Source organism: Nerophis ophidion, linkage group LG12, assembly GCF_033978795.1.
Source record: "Nerophis ophidion isolate RoL-2023_Sa linkage group LG12, RoL_Noph_v1.0, whole genome shotgun sequence".
Lineage (NCBI taxonomy): Eukaryota > Metazoa > Chordata > Actinopteri > Syngnathiformes > Syngnathidae > Nerophis > Nerophis ophidion.
Window position 1 is genome coordinate 61,332,122 of NC_084622.1, and position 18,077 is coordinate 61,350,198.

Genomic DNA, 18,077 nt, shown 5'->3' on the forward strand with positions numbered 1-18,077 from the left:
TACATGTATGTTTGTAAAGGAATCAGGCATTTGAGCAGGTTTCTCCTCAGATGCCACACTCATCATAGTCCTCTGCCACTAGAGGGCAGTGTGGTATCTCCTTGCATGTCTGTCCCTGACAGCCACATTTCAGGCTCTGGAAACACTCTGTGGAAACGCTGCTTGGTGCCTGGTCTGACCTGCTGTGTCTTACATTACCTTAGTAACTAGTAGTTGTACGGTATACAAGTATTAGTATAGTACCACCATACTAATGAATCATATTCGGTACCATACCGCCTCTGAAAAGTACTGGTCCGCCACACCCTAAGATTTTTTGTTAAAATAAAGCCAATAATGCACTTTTTTCCGGTCCCCTTTATTTAGAAAAGGACTGAAAAGTATCAAAATAATATTGGTATCAGGACAACCAACACTAGTCACTAAAATATCATGCAAAAGTGCAGATTCCAACCATTGAAATACTTTATATAGTTGAAGACTTACAGTCATTATAAAACATGAGTGCACATCATAATGGCAGCTACAATTTCCATCTTAAAGATCTGAAAAGATTATTTGAGAATGTGCGGCAGCTTACCGGGCCTTAATTTACCCAGGTCTGCTCTATACACTCTAGTGTTTTAATAATAGATTTTATTTGTAAAAAATACTTTACATTGAGCAAAAAACCTCAAAGTGCTAGTGTATTAAAAAAGAAATATATATTTATAATAAAAATACAAATTAGAACAGCTAATAGCTAGAACTAGTACTGTATATCTGTAAAAAAGCTTCCTTTTTTGTTTTTAAAAAAGGAGGGTTTTTAAGACTTTTTTAAAAAAAGCATCCACAGTCTGCGGTGCCCTCAGGTGGTCAGGGAGAGCGTTCCACAGACTGGGAGCGGCAGAGCAGAAAGCCCTGTTTCCCATAGTTGGTAGCTTTGTCCTTGGAGGTTGGAGGAGGACAGCCCGTTTGGAGCGGAGGTGTCGTGGGGAGCATTTGGGGGTGAGTTTTAGGGATTTGCTGCAAAAATGTGTCTCCCAACTTTGGAACCGATTTCAGAGGCAGATACGTCATCGATCCCAGGCTGGGTTTGCACGTTGACTAACCCTGCCGAAGGACCACCTGTGTGCAAACCACTTTGGACGTTCTACGCCAATAAAGACGCAGAAGAGATTGTTTTGAAATGTTTATTGGTAAAAATGGGTGGTAGTTTTGTGTCGCAGGCTGATCAAGTCCCTTCCACATCCACTGTACACAAACCATGCAGCTGTGTGATGTTATAACATCTAATATTCCTTAAAGCTGTCACAGAAAAATGAAAAGCTGCTTAGTCAATATATTGATAGTAGTTGCATAGGATAAGAGCCATGCTGTACATACAATGATTGGAACTTATTTCATACTTTATACAATTAGTCAACATTGAAGTGCATTATTCTATTTATATCAATACTATCATGACTTCATACATACAGTACATCAATTGAACCTTATTAGGCTTAGAGGGACATTGCAAAGCCCTTGAAATGTAATATTCATATCACAATGATGATTCTTAAGTCATGATATGTAGGAGAGTAATAAAATCGTACAAAACTGCCTCATCGGACCATCGCTCCGTTTTCTACACTGCAGAGACGTTTCGTTTTCTGAAAACTTACTATAAAGATGATCTACATCAGGGGTGCCCACACCAGCTACTTCTCAACTGACCAAGTGGAGGGGATCTACCTCATATTTTGTGGAGGGAGGTGTGGCCAGCGCGCCTGCAGGAGCAAAGGTCATCGCCTCTGTCTATGGTGCGGAGGACGAGCACCACCATCAGACGGCGAGACACAGCTGGCAGGTGATTAGATTTCACAGGCGGTACGTGTTACATCTGATCATCTGCAGTCTTTAACGGGGAGAGGAGGACTGGAAAATCCAGTATCATGTGAATATTGTGGACAAATAAAACCTTTCTTAAACCAGAACAACAGTCTCCAGCTGACGTGTGCCATCTACCAAACCTACGAGGAGGAAACTTCCACCTATTTATTTATTAAAGATAGGTTTTTGTTAAAAAGTTAAAGGTGTTCAATGATAACCCAAGCATGTTCCTTTCATGAAGACAAGAATATAAGTTGGCATGATTGTGATGACTTGCATTGATTGGAATCAGACAGAAGTGATGATAATGTCCACATTTTCAAATGGAGGAGAAAAAAAAGCCCTCCTTTCTGTCAAATAGCACATTGAAGTGCTTTTTGCCATCTTATTTGTCCAGCTTCCATACTCCCTTTTAAACACTTTACAAGAACTACATTGGCGGCAAACTCTGTAGCTTGCTAGCTTTATGAGACTCTTATTTTGTTAGCGAATGAAGCAGCACTTTTATTGTGAAGACAGGAATTGTGCAGTCGGCCTTTAGAGTTTTGACGGCAGGTACGGCGCGAGAGTGCTGAAATAAAAAGTGTTTCTCGCCTGTAGGTCTAACTTTTGTGTGGTGTTGGGGTCTGTGGGAGCCGTTTGCATTTTTTCTTAAAAGAAAAATGATACAATTAATTTTTCAAACTAAGACTCGCTGACTTTGGCTCATTTTCTGAAAAGAACATATGTCAGAATACATATTTAATGACCACACACCATATAGCCACCCTACACATTCCTATTACATATTAGATGTCCGCTAGAAGTGTGGATATTGATGTTCTGTGTAGCACACGCGCGCACACACACACACATGCACGCACACACACACACACATACAACTTCAGAGGGTCAAATGTGTGAGAAAATGAGAGCAGACAGTGTTGACAAACAATGTTGCAACCTTGTGTTTTATGTTAAAACGCTGAACAGATGTTTATTGGGATAGGGTAAACATCTGTTCAGTGTTTTAACATAAAAGTGTTTGATTGTGAGGCATTAAAAGCCACAAAATGCAACAGGTCCATCAGACCCACAAACGCTGGCTGAGTAACAACAATATGAACGTTGCACAGAAAATCCCTCTGCCAGTTTCTGCATCCCACAGGGATTCTTCTTTTGTGTTTCTGCACCTGCGGTTCCCACACAAGGTTGCGACATTGTTTGTCAACACTGTGTGCTCTCATTTTCTCGCACATTTGACCCTCTGATGGTTTTATGTTAAAACACTGAACAGATGTTTATTGGGATAAGGTAAACATCTGTTGAGTACTTTAACATAAAAGTGTTTGATTGTGGGGCAATAAAAGTGAAATGGGTTCATCAGACCCACAAACGCTGGCTGAGTAACAACAATATGAACATTACACAAGAGTAGCTGGGGATCAACCTAATGGGCACCCCTGATTATTCTACATGAAGCCACTCTGAGAGAAGAAGACAAAAGGATGCTGTCTCAAACAGAGGGTCAGTATCTTGCATGCCATAGTTTGAGCAGTGCTTGAAGTGTAAAAGTAGCAAACAATAGAGGGAGCAAACACGTCATGCAGTCACGATGGTTTTAAGTTAACAATCACATATTGATTAGAGCATTTCACACTCACACCATAAAATCATAAGGCATGCTGCATTTTAATTCTTTGAATGGCAGTTCCATTATAGCGACTGCTTTGGACTCCATTGTAGTTTACCTTCACCTGGTCAATGCGTGTGTAAGCATAAAGTAACCTGCAAATGACATACAATTAGAGGTTGGCGTGTTGCTCCCATGGTGTCACTTGTACCTTTGGGCAGGTAATGCATATTTATCACCAGGCTGCTCCTTTTTAATAATTGAATACTTACTCTGCAGACGGGCAGCTTAATTTGTATTCCTCTGGCGCAGGTTCTTGTCTTTGTGGTTGTTCGTTGAATTGGTTTTCCTGTGGCAGGAAGGAAATGACATCTCAAGCAATACTCAAAGTAACAAAACCCTTCCAAACTTTTAGCCAATTGCAAAGTCTGTTTGATGGATTTCCTAAATGCTTCCATGTGGCGGAAACATTATGCGTGTAATCTGACAAAAACATGACTGCAGATAGGTTGACAGAAGTGAGTATTGATTGATTGATACTTTTATTAGTAGATTGCACGGTACAGTACATATTCCGTACAATTGACCACTAAATGGTAACACCCCAATAAGTTTTTCAACTTGTTTAAGTCGGGGTCCACGTTAATCAATTCATGGTACACCCTCACATTTCAGCAACTGTTTGGACACTAAATCAAGGGGCAATAATGATAATAATAATAGAGTTGTCAGTGTACAAATATCCACCTCCAAATAGGGCTGGGCGATACATGGAATACACTCAATATACCGCGGGTTTATGTCTGTGTGATACAGAAAAGGACTATATGGTGATATCTGAGTATAGATTCTCACACAGTTGCAGGCATTACACTACAGGCTCTTCTTCACTCTCTTTCTTGTCTCTCCTTCACACAGAGACAAAACACCAAGCGCACCTTCTTACATACGTCACATACTGTCGCGCGTGCAAACGTAATACGCCCTCGCCGAGCAGAGAGCTAGCAGAAAGGGTAACGTTAGCTGTGGTGCGAGTGGGAATACGAGAGGAAGAAGATGCCAATCTGGGAACAAATGGAGGAGGAATTAATTCCCATCGTCTGGCGGTTGGTTTTGCTTCAAGCGGGAAGATGTTGAACAGACAACCGTAATACATCAGGTATGCGGAAAAAGCGCTGCTAAAAAAAAAAAAAGTACCAGCACTACTAATGTGTAGCATCATTTGAAAAGTCACCCGCTAGACAATGAGGAGTGCTTGAAACTCTGCATGCCAACAATTCAGGCCGGTGCCACACCCACAAAATGCCAAAGCAACCTGCACATCAACACCATTTCCACATCAACACCGTATAAAAAATAGTCAACAACATAAAGAGATAACGTCCGCAGGAACCTACCACATAGTGGAGGACATACACTATTTGATTTCCTATTATGCAGCTCATTTTTATTTGACAGTTTTTCAAAATATCTTATGTGACATCATGCACAAAAGTGCACTTTATTTGTTTTAAACTATTGTAGTGGCGTTCTGTACAAAAAGTGCACTTTAATTTAGTGTTGTTTTGATATGTCATCTTAGTGACATCATGCACAAAAGTGCACTTTAATTTAGTGTTGTTTTGATATGTCATCTTAGTGACATCATGCACAAAAGTGCACTCATAGCTTGTTTTAAAATGTCTCTGACAATCTTGCACTTTCTGTTTTGGAACTGACATGAATGTTTGTGCCACTGTGCCAATAATTGTTTAATAAATACACGTTTGGTCAATTGACTTAGTTGTGATTTCCCTCTCAGCATGAACGTTTAAAAGTAGCATATATGAATGCAGTAAATGATAAATGGGTTGTACTTGTATAGCACTTTTCTACCTTCAAGGTACTCAAAGCGCTTTGACACTACTTCCACATTCACACACTGATGGAGGGAGCTGCCATGGAAGGCGCTAACCAGCACCCATCAGGAGCCAGGGTGAAGTGTCTTGCTCAAGGACACAACGAGGTTGGTAGAAGGTGGGGATTGAACCAGGGACCCTCGGGTTGCGCACGGCCACTCTTCCACGCCGTCCCCAGTATGAAGAAGAATGTTTGAATGTAGACACATAGAATCATCATACTGCTGTCATTATATGCATCAAGTGTTCATTCAAGGCCATGGCAAAATATGGAGATATATATGCTGTATCGTCACATGGCCTAAAGATATCCAGATATTAATAAAAGACCATATCGCCCTGCCCTACTATAAAGCATTAAATGCATTGGCAAAAAAGTGAATTTTCTGTCCATGCCTCAATCTTACATTTTTTAAATCAAATGTTGGCCAAGCTGGAAGGAGCACCTCTGTGTGTCACCTGAGTACCCCCGCATGCACCATATGTGCACGTCAGCCAGGAAGTGGCCGCACATTTCACTCTAGATACATGCCAACCTCGCCCTCAAAAAGGAAGTACGGCAGGTCTCACATGAGGCCTCTTTTTGTTTTTTCAAGAACGCAATTAGCCATTTTCTGCTATTCTTCTGTGAGAAATGTTAAAAGTGATGAATGTCACCTTTCACACTTATGTTACATCGTTAGATAATCGTGCTAAACGATGCCAAAGTGTCAAATCCCAAGGTCAATGCATTTTGTGGTGAGCGTGCACGCAGACTTGGAAGCCTCTGTTGGCGAGGTTTTGGAGTAATCTTTTAACAGCAACCCACTGACTGGAAGATCTACTCCTGTGGATATTTCTAGTCTGCAGCCTGACTGCATGTAGTCTGCTGCCTGAAGTGTGTGTGTGTGAGGGTTACATTCCCGTCTATTGCCCTCCCACTTGCTCTGACGTTTATGAAATACTTTCATGTTTATTTGTATTTAGGACATTTTACATGGGACTGTTCTGTCAAAATGGACCAGAAAGAAAGGACATTACACGGCTAACTCTGACGTAAAGGACGGCGACATTACAACTCCTTTCAAGGAAACCCCCCCAAAAAAGGTTAGATAAAGAATTATTTTCATTTAACCTTGGCATGCGCATTAGTGAAGTGTGACATACAATAACATAAACAGTAACTTTTTTTTATGCAGTAATCAGAGTATGCATGTGTACCGTATTTTTTGAAGTATAAGTCCCATTTTTGGGAGAAATTTATTTGATAAAACCCAACAGCAAGAATAGACATTTATAAATAAACTATAAATGGGTTGTACTTGTATAGCGCTTTTCTACCTTCAAGGTACTCAAAGCGCTTTGACACCACTTCCACATTCACACACTGATGGAGGGAGCTGCCATGCAAGGCGCTAACCAGCACCCATCAGGAGCAAGGGTGAAGTGTCTTGCTCAGGACACGTCGGACGTAACGAAGTTGGTACTAAGTGGGGATTGAACTAGGGACCCTCGGGTTGCAGACGGCCACTCATACACTGCGTCACATCGTCCCTTTAAAAGGCAATTTAAAGTAAATAAAGAATAGTGAAGAACAGGCTGAATAAGTGTAGGTTATATGAGGCATAAATAAGCAACTGCTATGTTAACCTAACATATTATGGTAAGAGTCATTCAAATAACTATAACATATAGCACATTTTATAAGTTTACCAAACTATCTGTCACTCCTAATCCATAAATCCCATAACATCTTATACGTCTAGTCTCTTACGTGAATGAGCTAAATAATATTATTTGATATTTTACGGTAATGTGTTAATAATTTCACACATAAGTCGCTCCTGAGTATAAGTCGCTCCCCCAGCCAAACTATGAAAAAAACTGCAACTTATTGTCCGAAAAATACGGTACTTTATGTTGTGACCGGGTGAATCTACAGTATCAGTATATAATGTTAATGGAGTTTATTATCAATATTTTGTAGCAATGTGTGGGAAAAATTGCAGTGATGACTGAAAGATGTATATATTTAATGACTGAAAGATGTATATATTTAATGACTGAAAGATGTATATATTTAATGACTGAAAGATGTATATATTTAACAGAACATTTTGAAAACATACACTTTGATACTTGTGGAGAGAGTTCAGAAGTTAAAATCTTGCAGAGAGACTCAAAAAACAAGTTACTGAAGTGACTGTGGAGCGAACTGTATGCAAAATATACATCAAATATTTATTATCTAGACCAGTGGTTCTCAAATGGGGGTATATGTACCCCTAGGGTACTTGAAGGTATGCCAAGGGGTACTTGAGATTTTTCTAAAATATTCTAAAAATAGCAACAATTCAAAAATCCTTTATAAATATATTTATTGAATAATACTTCAACAAAATATGAATGTAAGTTCATAAAGTGTGAAAAGAAATACAACAATGCAATATTCAGTGTTGACAGCTAGATTTTTTGTGGACATGTTCAATAAATATTGATGTTAAAGATTTCTTTTTTTGTGAAGAAATGTTTAGAAGTAAGTTGATGAATCCAGATGGATCTCTATTACAATCCCCAAAGAGGGCTCTTTAAGTTGATGATTACTTCTATGTGGAGAAATCTGCATTTATTATTGAATTACTTGTTATATCTTTTTTCCAAATAGTTGAAGAAAGACCACTACAAATGAGCAATATTTTGCACTGTTATACAATTTAATAAATCAGAAAGTGATGACATAGTGCTATATTTTACTTCTTTATCTCCTTTTCCCAACCAAAACTGCTTTGCTGTGATTAGGGGGTACTTGAATTAAAAAGATGTTGACAGTTTAAAAGTTCACTGTTGAAATAGTCCCGGCACGAAGCAGTGCACCGCAGCGTCGGTAGTACACGGATGGAGACAGTTTGCCACGATTGCATATCGGAGAAAGAACCACAGTAAGAGAATTGTATCAGAGTGTAAGTGACAGTGTATCATTTACACAAGTTTAAGTTTCGGACGTTTGGGCGCTTCACGTTGCTAGTGTATGTGAAGTGCATGCTAACGGCTAGGAAGCTAACCGCGGCTAGCACTTGTGTTTGTGTGCTGCACCGTGACTTAAACAACGGCAAGTTAGACACCTGTAAGTTAGTTGTTTATATAAATCCTCTCCCATTGACTGTATAATTTGGAGAGCGAGTGTGGGACAGTATAGCAAGGTAGTTGCCTGATATTGTTGCTACATGGCTGAGGTTGGCGTGTCCATTGCACGCGCTTACGGACCAGTCGACAGAGAGGTGACCCAGGACGAGGCTGGTTTTCCTCTTGCTCCAGACTGGACTCTCCCCCCCCTCATCTCTACTCCACAACGGGAGGTGTCCCCCTTTGTATAGCAGCAACTCACTACCCCACCACGAAGTGCACCACCGGTTCATCAGGACCGCAACGGACAATCTTCCATCTTCATCCAGGATGCTCACTAGTTTGTCAACAGTCCTCTTCTCACCAATGAAACTGGACTCACTGGTGAGGGTGGCAGAGAAGAGGACTGTTGACAAACTAGTGAGCATCCTGGATGATGGCAGACACCCTCTGCTTAGCCAGAGGAGCCTGTTCAGTGCTAGACTGCTTCATCCCAAGTGCAGGACTAATAGACTCAAGAACTCCTTTGTCCCACACGCCATTAGACTGTACAACTCCTCTCTGGGACGGGGGGCGGGGGGCGGGGGGTACTAGGATGACAGGGGATGCAAAACAATAACAGTGCAATACGTTTTCATAACATGCTCACTACTGCCTACTTTGTCTTGTTATATTCTTATTTTACTGTTATATTGTTATTCCCATTGTTTTTATTCTTTTTGTAATATTTCTCTATTTTGTTTCCTTTTAAACCCCCATTATTTACTTTTTACTCTTTTTAAATTGATCTCAACTCTGTACACTGCTGCTGGAATTTTAATTTTTCTGAAGGAACTCGCCTGAAGGAATCAATAAAGTACTATCTATCTATCTATCTATTCTGGCCCAGCCAAGGGGCCCAGGTTGGACTGTGTGTGTGTGTGTGTGTGTGTGTGTGTGTGTTGTGTGATTGGTTTAGTGTGGGTTGCTCTATTGGGGAAGTAGCGTGTGAATGGGGAAGAGTGATTGAAGTGTAATTAATGTCTGATTATTGTATGTTTATTTGGGTGTAGAGTAAATTGTTAAACTTTATAAGCTGTCTCCTCTCACTCTCTCTTAGATTAGATTCTTAAATGAATATTCAATAATTGGAGTCATCCCCCCTAAGGTGAAATATACAGTCCTTTATAGGCTCCTGTACATTGGTATTGGGGACAACCTTTAATACAGACCCTGTAATATAGAGAAAAATACATGTAATACATTTAATATGGTAAAAGTAAAATGTTCGTACTTACACTGGTCCAACTGGGTCATCATCTGAAGCAGCAAGGGGAAATACACACAAATGAAGACCAAGATAAGCAATGCAAGTAAGATGAAGAAGTCCCCCATATCATTGAAGCCAGTGCATTTGAATAGGATGTTTTCTTTTGCATTTTGTCCACATTGCACAGTTTCATGAGGATAAATTGCAGCCCCGTGTAATCAAGCAGGACTAGCATGTTTTAGAATGCAGCACGACACTACATGGACAAATGAGAAATGCCATACACACTGAGAAAACAGCAAAAGACCTGCTTTCATGCACAGTCAAAAGGTGTTCGTATAATCAATGATCTTCCTCCAACAGTAAGTTTGTGTGGAAGAAATGAGAGCATATTGGGGTAATTTGAGTCGTTTGCATGCTGTTTCACTGCTGCAACAATAACACAACATGAAAAAAAGCATATAAATGCAAAAAAATTGAAAAGGAGTAAGAATACAGTGTCCTAAAGCATGCAGTCTTGCACTTACCACAAACACCGATTAGGTTGGGCAAAGGGGAAAAGGGGGATATGGAAGATATGACAACAATAAAATATTTAGCACAAACTCCCCTAATTAAAGGCAATGCAATTAGAAAATCAATTATTAAAATGTTCTGCAATTATTTAGACGCATGGGTCATGCTAATATTGTTATTTACATTTGGTTCAAAGGAATATAAAAAGTGGGTGAGAGGCCTGGACATTTGCAGACGCTAATGAACCTTTAATGACCATCTGATCATGTTTGGTCACAGCAGGAGTCAGATGTCTCACTCATTCTTTGCACGCTGCATACAGCAACATGGGACACAATATATCAATTCATGAATGGAAAATGTCAGCAAAGTATCATTCTTACATCATTGATGCCAGCGCAGTAGAATGAAGGGCTCAGTCGGATGTGAAAATCCTTGGTTTGCATTTGCAGCTTTAAAGTGGAAGTGCACATGTTTTGGAATTTTTGTTTGCTTTACAATTTCAAAAGCGATTCAGCTGCTGTTGCAGGAGATATTTTCTTCATGCCGTAGCATGGCGAGGTTTTACTACGCTAAAAAAACAGTTCTTCAGTGTTTGCTCTTACAATAGCTTGGTTATTATGCAGGTTATGGAATGTAAATTTATTGCATTTTTAGAGGGATTTAGTGGCAGAATCAAGTCAACATAGGGCTGGGTGATATATCGATATACTCGATATATCGCGGGTTTGTCTCTGTGCGATATAGAAAATGACTATATGGTGATATTTGAGTATACGTTCTCAGGCAGTTGCTTTTAACTGCAGGCATTACAATACAGGCTCTTCCCACTCTTTTCTGTCTCTCCTTCTCACAGAGACTAAAAACAAGCACACCTTCTTATGCACGTCATGCGTGTAACGTCACACGCCCTCCCCGAGCAAAGAGGTAGCTACATGGGTAACATTAGCTGTGGTGCTAACGGTGCGCTGCGAGTGGTAATACGAAAAAGAGAAGGTGTCAACCGGGTAACAAATGGAGGAAGAATGAATTCCCAAGAAAAACAGCACATGGTGCATCGTCTGGCGGTGGTTTGGCTGCAAGTGGGAATATGTTGAACAATTATGCGGCAAAAGCCTTGCTACAAAAAGTAGCAGCACTGCTAATCTGTGACATCATTTGAAAAGTCACCTGCTAGAGAATGAAGAGTGCTTGAAACTGCATGTCAACATCTCTGTTCGGTGCCACACCAACAAAATGCCCAAACAACCATTTCCACATCAACACCGTATGAAAAAAATAGTCAACAGAAGGAGATAATGTCCAAAGTGAAGGACATACACTATTTGATTTCCTATTAAGCAGATCATTTTTATTTGACACTTATTGAAATATCTTGTGTGACATCATGCACAAAAGTGCACTTTATTTGTTTTAAACTATTGTAGTGGCATTCCGTAAAAAAAGTGCACTTTAATTTGGTGTTGTTTTGATATGTCATCTTAGTGACATCATGCACAAAAGTGCACTCATAGCTTGTTTTAAAATGTCTCTGACAATCTTGCACTTTCTGTTTTGTAAATGACATGAATGTTTGTGCCACTGCTTAATAACTGTTTCATAAATACACTTTTGGCCAATTGACTTAGTGGTGATTTCCCTCTCTGCATGAAAGTTTAAAAGTAGCATAAATTAATGCAGTATGAAGAAGAATGTTTGAATGTAGACACATAGAATCATCATACTGCTGTCATTATATGCATCAAGTGTTCATTCAAGGCTAAGGCAAAATATGGAGATATGTATGCTGTATTGTCACATGGCCTAAAAATATGGAGGTATTAATAAAAGGCCATATCGCCCAGCCCTAATATTAAGAACTTTATTGACACATATTTCCAGGTGTTTGCAGGTCAGATAAAATGATGTCGCGGATTCGATCTGGCTCCCGGGCCTTGAGTTTGACACCTCTGCATTAGTGGCATTGCTAACCACCTGGAACAAGCCGATTGTTACAAACCACAATACAGAAAAAAAATAAAATGTGTGTTCTTGTCTCTCATAAAGATTGTGAACAGTAGGCAAAAATCCCCAAAAAAGTGCAGTTCCGCTTTAAATAGTAAAAGTCTCTACTGCTTGAGTTTTCAGCAAATCCCTGGAATACTATTAATCATTGAGAACATCCATCTCCACAACATGGATCACCATCCATCCATCCACTTTCTCCCGCATAGTTCCTTTGGGGTCGCGGGGGGAGCTGGTGCCTATCTCAGCTACAATCGGGCCACATATCTCGTTAACAACATACAGGGAATTGTCCTGACAAGGGACCACGTCGGACTGAATTATTCAGTGTCAGGTGTGATCTGTCGAGGAGGAGTGACCAAAGCACTCTGATGGTGTGGTGAGTCTGCACAGCACAAAGCACACATCGGCCTTCCTTCCCTCAAAAACGGTGTGCGTTTGTGCGGTGGAGAGCATCCTAATAGCCTGCCTCACTGTGCGTGCGCTAACTTCACTGCGGCACAGTGGCTGCAGTCTCACACATTATCATGACTAACATCACTTCTAGCAGCCGTGCGTGCAAGCCAGTCTCTGCTTGCTACATTGTGAGAGGAACCCATGCTATAACACAGGATTTCAGCATTACTCACTGACTTCATGCTGTAGGTTGAAGAATATTATAATTAGGGACGTTACCACCGGGGTTTTATGCTGCCTAGTCCAATACCAATCATCCGTGGGTGAGATTGGCTGATACCAATATTGATACTGATCACACGTATTAACAGTACATTTTTCAATGGATTCATGGTGGGTGCTATTGAAAGTTGACCAATATCAGCGGAATATTTAAACTTCAATAAAATAAAGTCAAAGTACAGAATAACTGAACAAAAGTAAAAACTCATATATACTACTGTACTCATTTGAAGTATTCTTTGAGTGTGAAAACATGAATGTGGAAGGGAGCGTGGCCTGCGGGCCTGCCGCGGAATGGTTTTTTTTTGCCAAGACCGGCCTCGAAGACAGCGACAGGTGCGTAGATGGCCCAGGTGGGCATTGTTATCTAATCCATACTTGCCAACCTTGAGACATCCGAATTCGGGAGATGTGGTGGGGGATAGGGTTGGTGGTAGCGGGGGTGTATATTTTGAATTGAATTTAAATATTTATTTAAACCTGCACAGTACAACTAAACACAGTTTTTGTTTTTTTTTTACATGTTGGCAAAGATATTTATGCAAGGCTTGAAAAGGGGTTGGATGAAGCAGCTGCTTATAATAGCCCAACCCATCTCACTCATTCCACATTTAACATAAACAATATAATACAAGAACAATACTTTATAAACAAAACAAGAAAAACTCCTGTACACTAACAATACCATGAGACAAGACGAGACAAAACACACACACACACACACACACACACACACACACACACACACACACACACACACACACACACACACACACACACACACACACACACACACACACACACACACACACACACACACACACCGACCATATACCTCTCTCCCATCGCTTTGTGCTAAGGGCATCACTCCCTTTCCTCCTCGTACTTCTTCAGTACTTCTTTTTTAAAAAGTGTTTTAAATTGAATCATGCTAGAACAGGTTTTTAACTCGTCCCCTAAGTTGTTCCAAAGACTGACTCCACGCACTGAAATGCACCTTGATTTTAAAGTGGTTCTAAATTCAGGCAAATATAATTTGTTGTTTCCTCTTAAAGTGTAACTATGGTGATCATCTCTGTCATGGAATAGGTTCTGTATATTGGATGGTAGAGAGTTTTGGTATGCCCTAAACATCATTTGAACAGTTTGAAAGTTGATCACATGGTTCAGTTTAAGTCGCTTTAAGTCCATAAAGAGTGGATTTGAATGATGTCTGTAGTGAACATTGGACACAATCCTGATGGCCTTTTTCTGCAGAGTGACTAAAGGCTGTAGATGTGATTTATAACAATTTCCCAAGACTTCAACACAATACTTTAAATATGACATAATAAATGAATGAAACAATAACAGCAGAGCATTGGTGTTGAATAAATGACATGATCTCCTCATCATTCCAACACATTTAGCAACTTTTTTCCTCAGGTAACTTATATGAGGTTTCCATGAGATAGTTTCATCTAATACTACTCCTAAGAAAGAAATTTGATGAACATATTCTATTGGTGTATCATATATATATATATATATATATATATATATATATATATATATATTATAGCGTCCCAGAAGAATTAGGCCTGCAAGGGGTTCTGGGTATTTGTTCTCTTGTGTTTATGTTGTGTTACAGTGCGGGATGTTCTCCCGAAATGTGTCTGTCATTCTTGTTTGGTGTGGGTTCACAGTGTGGCGCATATTTGTAACAGTGTTAAAGTTGTTTATACAGCTACCCTCAGTGCGACCTTTATGGCTGTTGACCAAGTGAAGTAAAGTGAATTACATTTATATAGCGCTTTTCTCTAGTGACACGTTTAAAAGTAGCATATATGAATGCAGTATGAAGAAGAATGTTTTAATATAGACACATAGAATCATCATACTGCTGTGATTATATGCATCAAGTGTTCATTCAAGGCTAAGGCCAAAATATGGAGATATATATGCTGTATCGTGACATGGCTTAAAAATATTGAGATATTAATCAAAGGCCATATCGCCCAGCCCTACTCCAAAAAGACAAAACATTTTTTACATGTTAAAATGCAAAAAAAAATTAAAAATTATCTTCTTGTGTCTCATAAGGATTTGCAAAAAAAGTGCAGTTCCCCTTTAAAGTTTACCAAGCACTTGTTTTTTGGTGTTGTTTCAAGCAAGCTTTGCTATTAGCATGCCAGCTCCTGACGTGGTCTCGGTCTTTAACATGTTTAGCCTTGTCCCCCAGCGATAATGATACCTGATAATGACACTTTAAAATGTATATTTGATGAATATCTTGGAGGAGCAGCTCCACACTGAATAGAGATACATAAGTAGCTGTTAGCCACTAGCAGTCATTGAGAGGCGATTGGCATTTAAACGCATTAATCAAAAATAGCGATTGCATACTTTTTTTTTTACTGACAAGGCACATTCCTGATTATAATCTCTATGTTTATTCTGAATTGTTAGCAAGATATTTTTAAAAAATTGTGGATTTTATTGTGACGGAAATCAATCAAAATGTATTTAAGACAGTGGAAAAAATAACTGTTTGAAAAGAGCTTCCAGTGACTCACCGTCTTGTAAATCCTCAGGCTTCTTGCGCTTTTCGTAAACAACGATGATGACCACCAGGATGATGATCTCGGCCAAAACCCCCAAAAGAGGCCACAAGGGCGCCAAATGGCTGCGGACTCTAAGCATGGAGCTCTCGTCGCTGCTGCCAATCAAGTTGGTGGCATTGCACTGGTACTCCCCCGGGTCCAAGTTCATGTCCAGGCTGACGATGCTGAGCTCGGTGTAGTTGTCTTTGCTGCTGATGAAGAAGCGTCCGGATGAGTTGTCAATTTCCTGTCGGGAGCAAAATGGAGAAGTTCACCTTATGCAATTGAGTTTGCTGGAGTGATCATACTAGAGGTGTAATTGTACGCCATAATCACTTTCGGTTTTACGGTTCGGTTAATTTTCAGTGCAGAATTGGGAGACAAACTACAAAACACTGCTTGGCTTTTGAATTCTATGAAGTTCAAGATCAGAGCCAGAGGACTCCTGGTTTTACTACATCTTGTATTTGAGATTGTTATAGGGTTAGGCTCATATTCAGCCTAAACCCTTTCGGTCTATACAATTTATGAATTTATGAATGTAAAACTGTTTGTTTATTTTGTTGACCATAGACCAAATAAATAAACTATTTAACAATTATGGCTTTTTGACTAACAGAACATAACAAAAACATGATCCGGACCACAGATCATGTTTTTGTTATGTTCTGTTAGTTTTACACTCCATTAGTTCCTGTTTTTGAGCACAGTTGTTTCATTTTAGTTACCATGGCGACTTATTAGTTTCACCTGCCTCTGGTGATTGGGACACGCACTTGCTCTAATCAAGAGACCATTATTTAAGCCTGTCTTTGCCAGTCAGTCGTTTTTAAATAAATAAAAAAATAATAATTTCTAAGGTGCGGCGGCAATAGCTTCAATGGAGAGAATGCCAAGAGTGTGCAAAGCAGTAATCAGAGCAAATAGTGGCTATTTTAAAGAAACTAGAATATAAAGCATGTTTGCAGTTATTACACCTTTTTTGTTAAGTACATAACTCCACATGTTTTCATTCATAGTTTTGATGCATTCAGTGACAATCTACAATAGTCATGAAAATAAAGAAAAGGCATTGAATGAGAAGGTGTGTCCAAACATTTTGCCTGTACTTTACATTTGTATGTGGCGCAAACATCGTATAAGAATAAAGTAACGTACAAAGTATGAAACCATGTACAGTGTTCCCTCGAAATTATGTTCCAGTACTAATACAAACACTTAAATTACAAGCTGGTGTTTGAAATCCGACAGTTTTGAATGTTTGGGTGTAAATCCCTGACAGGTTCTGACAGACATCTACACAAAATAGATGACGTGAAGCAGATGCTGTTACAGGTCGACATGTATTTTCTCAAAGCTTCTTTTGCCTTATCCATGTTGTCTCTGGTCTCTATTTGAACTGGGTGTGGCTGAGTAGTTTTGCTCAATAGCGCCAGTTGTTTGATGATCACAGCATTTTTCAGCATAAATGCGGCGTGTCTCTTAATGATTCTGCCTGAGGTGTGATATTAGATGTGAATTGAAGGGAGTCGCCGGACTCACACCTCACATAACCAAAATGTGCACTCATTGCAAATTGAATATTTGTATTCCCAAGGACAAACTTGGAACTCATGTCATACCACCGACATACTGGCAGCAAGCTTTCTCTCTGGAGCACGTGCAGTTTGAGACGGTATGCTGATATACCGGAAGTATCGACCAAACATTCTTATATTTTTGCTTGTAATACTACATGACGTCTGGTTTCTTACTTATCAAGCACAAGAAATTGCTTCTGATGAGTAACTTTTCACTGATACAGAAAACATAGTAATAGTAACAGCACACACACACACACACACATACATATATATATAAATAAATAAATGTATATATCTTACCCTATAAATGCCGTTGTCAAGTTTGCGCCAGGTCCAGGAGGGATGAGGGTAGCCCACCGATTTACAGTAGAGCAAAGCACGCTGGCCCTCGTTCCTATTCTCACTACGTTTGTGGCCTGTAATCTCAGGAGCAGCTAAAAGAAAAAATATCAAACATCAAAACACCATCAATATCACCTTCATCTTGTTAATTAGTAAGATTGAACAAAATCAGTGTTACACATAGGATCATTATTTAGTGGCGCCCAACTCTAGTGGGGAAGACTAAAAATCTACTTAAAGCATTTTGACTCAACTTTAGAGAGGGCCAATAGTTCAGTAAATGATTGTCTGGCCTAGTAGCTACTCTAAAGACAAGGAAGCTATGATCTGCTGCAGATGAAATAAACAGAAACGGCCTTACTTACTGAATAGATGAAGCAGGATGAAATAAAACAAACATTATAGTTTGACAAGATCGACATTCTTATCTTTAAGACTGCTCCTCAGTGGCCTAGTGGTTAGAGAGTCCGCCCTGAGATGGGTAGGTTGTGACTTCAAACCCCAGCCGAGTCATACCAAAGACTATAACAATGGGAGCCATTACCTCCCTACTTGGCACTCAGCATCAAGGCTTGGAATTGGGGGTTAAATCACCGTAAATGATTCCTGGGCGCGGCATTGCTGCTGCTCACTGCTCCCCTCACCTCACCTCCCAGG

General features: G+C 39.8%; 1 protein-coding gene across 3 annotated transcripts in view; it reads right to left on the bottom strand.

Moving 5' to 3' along the window:
• Nucleotides 1-1,158: 1,158 nt before the first annotated feature.
• The window catches only part of LOC133563658 (neuroplastin-like), a 33,892-nt gene continuing 16,973 nt past the window's right edge, over nt 1,159-18,077 (bottom strand). Inside the window, exons 5-9 of one of the 3 annotated variants that reach the window (XM_061917920.1) lie at nt 17,379-17,512; nt 15,469-15,742; nt 9,744-9,753; nt 3,739-3,815; nt 1,159-3,621 (exon numbers count right to left, since the gene is read on the bottom strand). In XM_061917920.1, the coding sequence (XP_061773904.1) occupies nt 3,755-3,815; nt 9,744-9,753; nt 15,469-15,742; nt 17,379-17,512 (479 nt within the window). In that variant the 3' untranslated portion in view covers nt 1,159-3,621; nt 3,739-3,754. Of the gene's footprint in view, nt 3,622-3,738; nt 3,816-9,743; nt 9,766-15,468; nt 15,743-17,378; nt 17,513-18,077 lie in introns of all 3 variants that reach the window. The other 2 variants (XM_061917919.1, XM_061917918.1) reach the window with 2 other exon arrangements.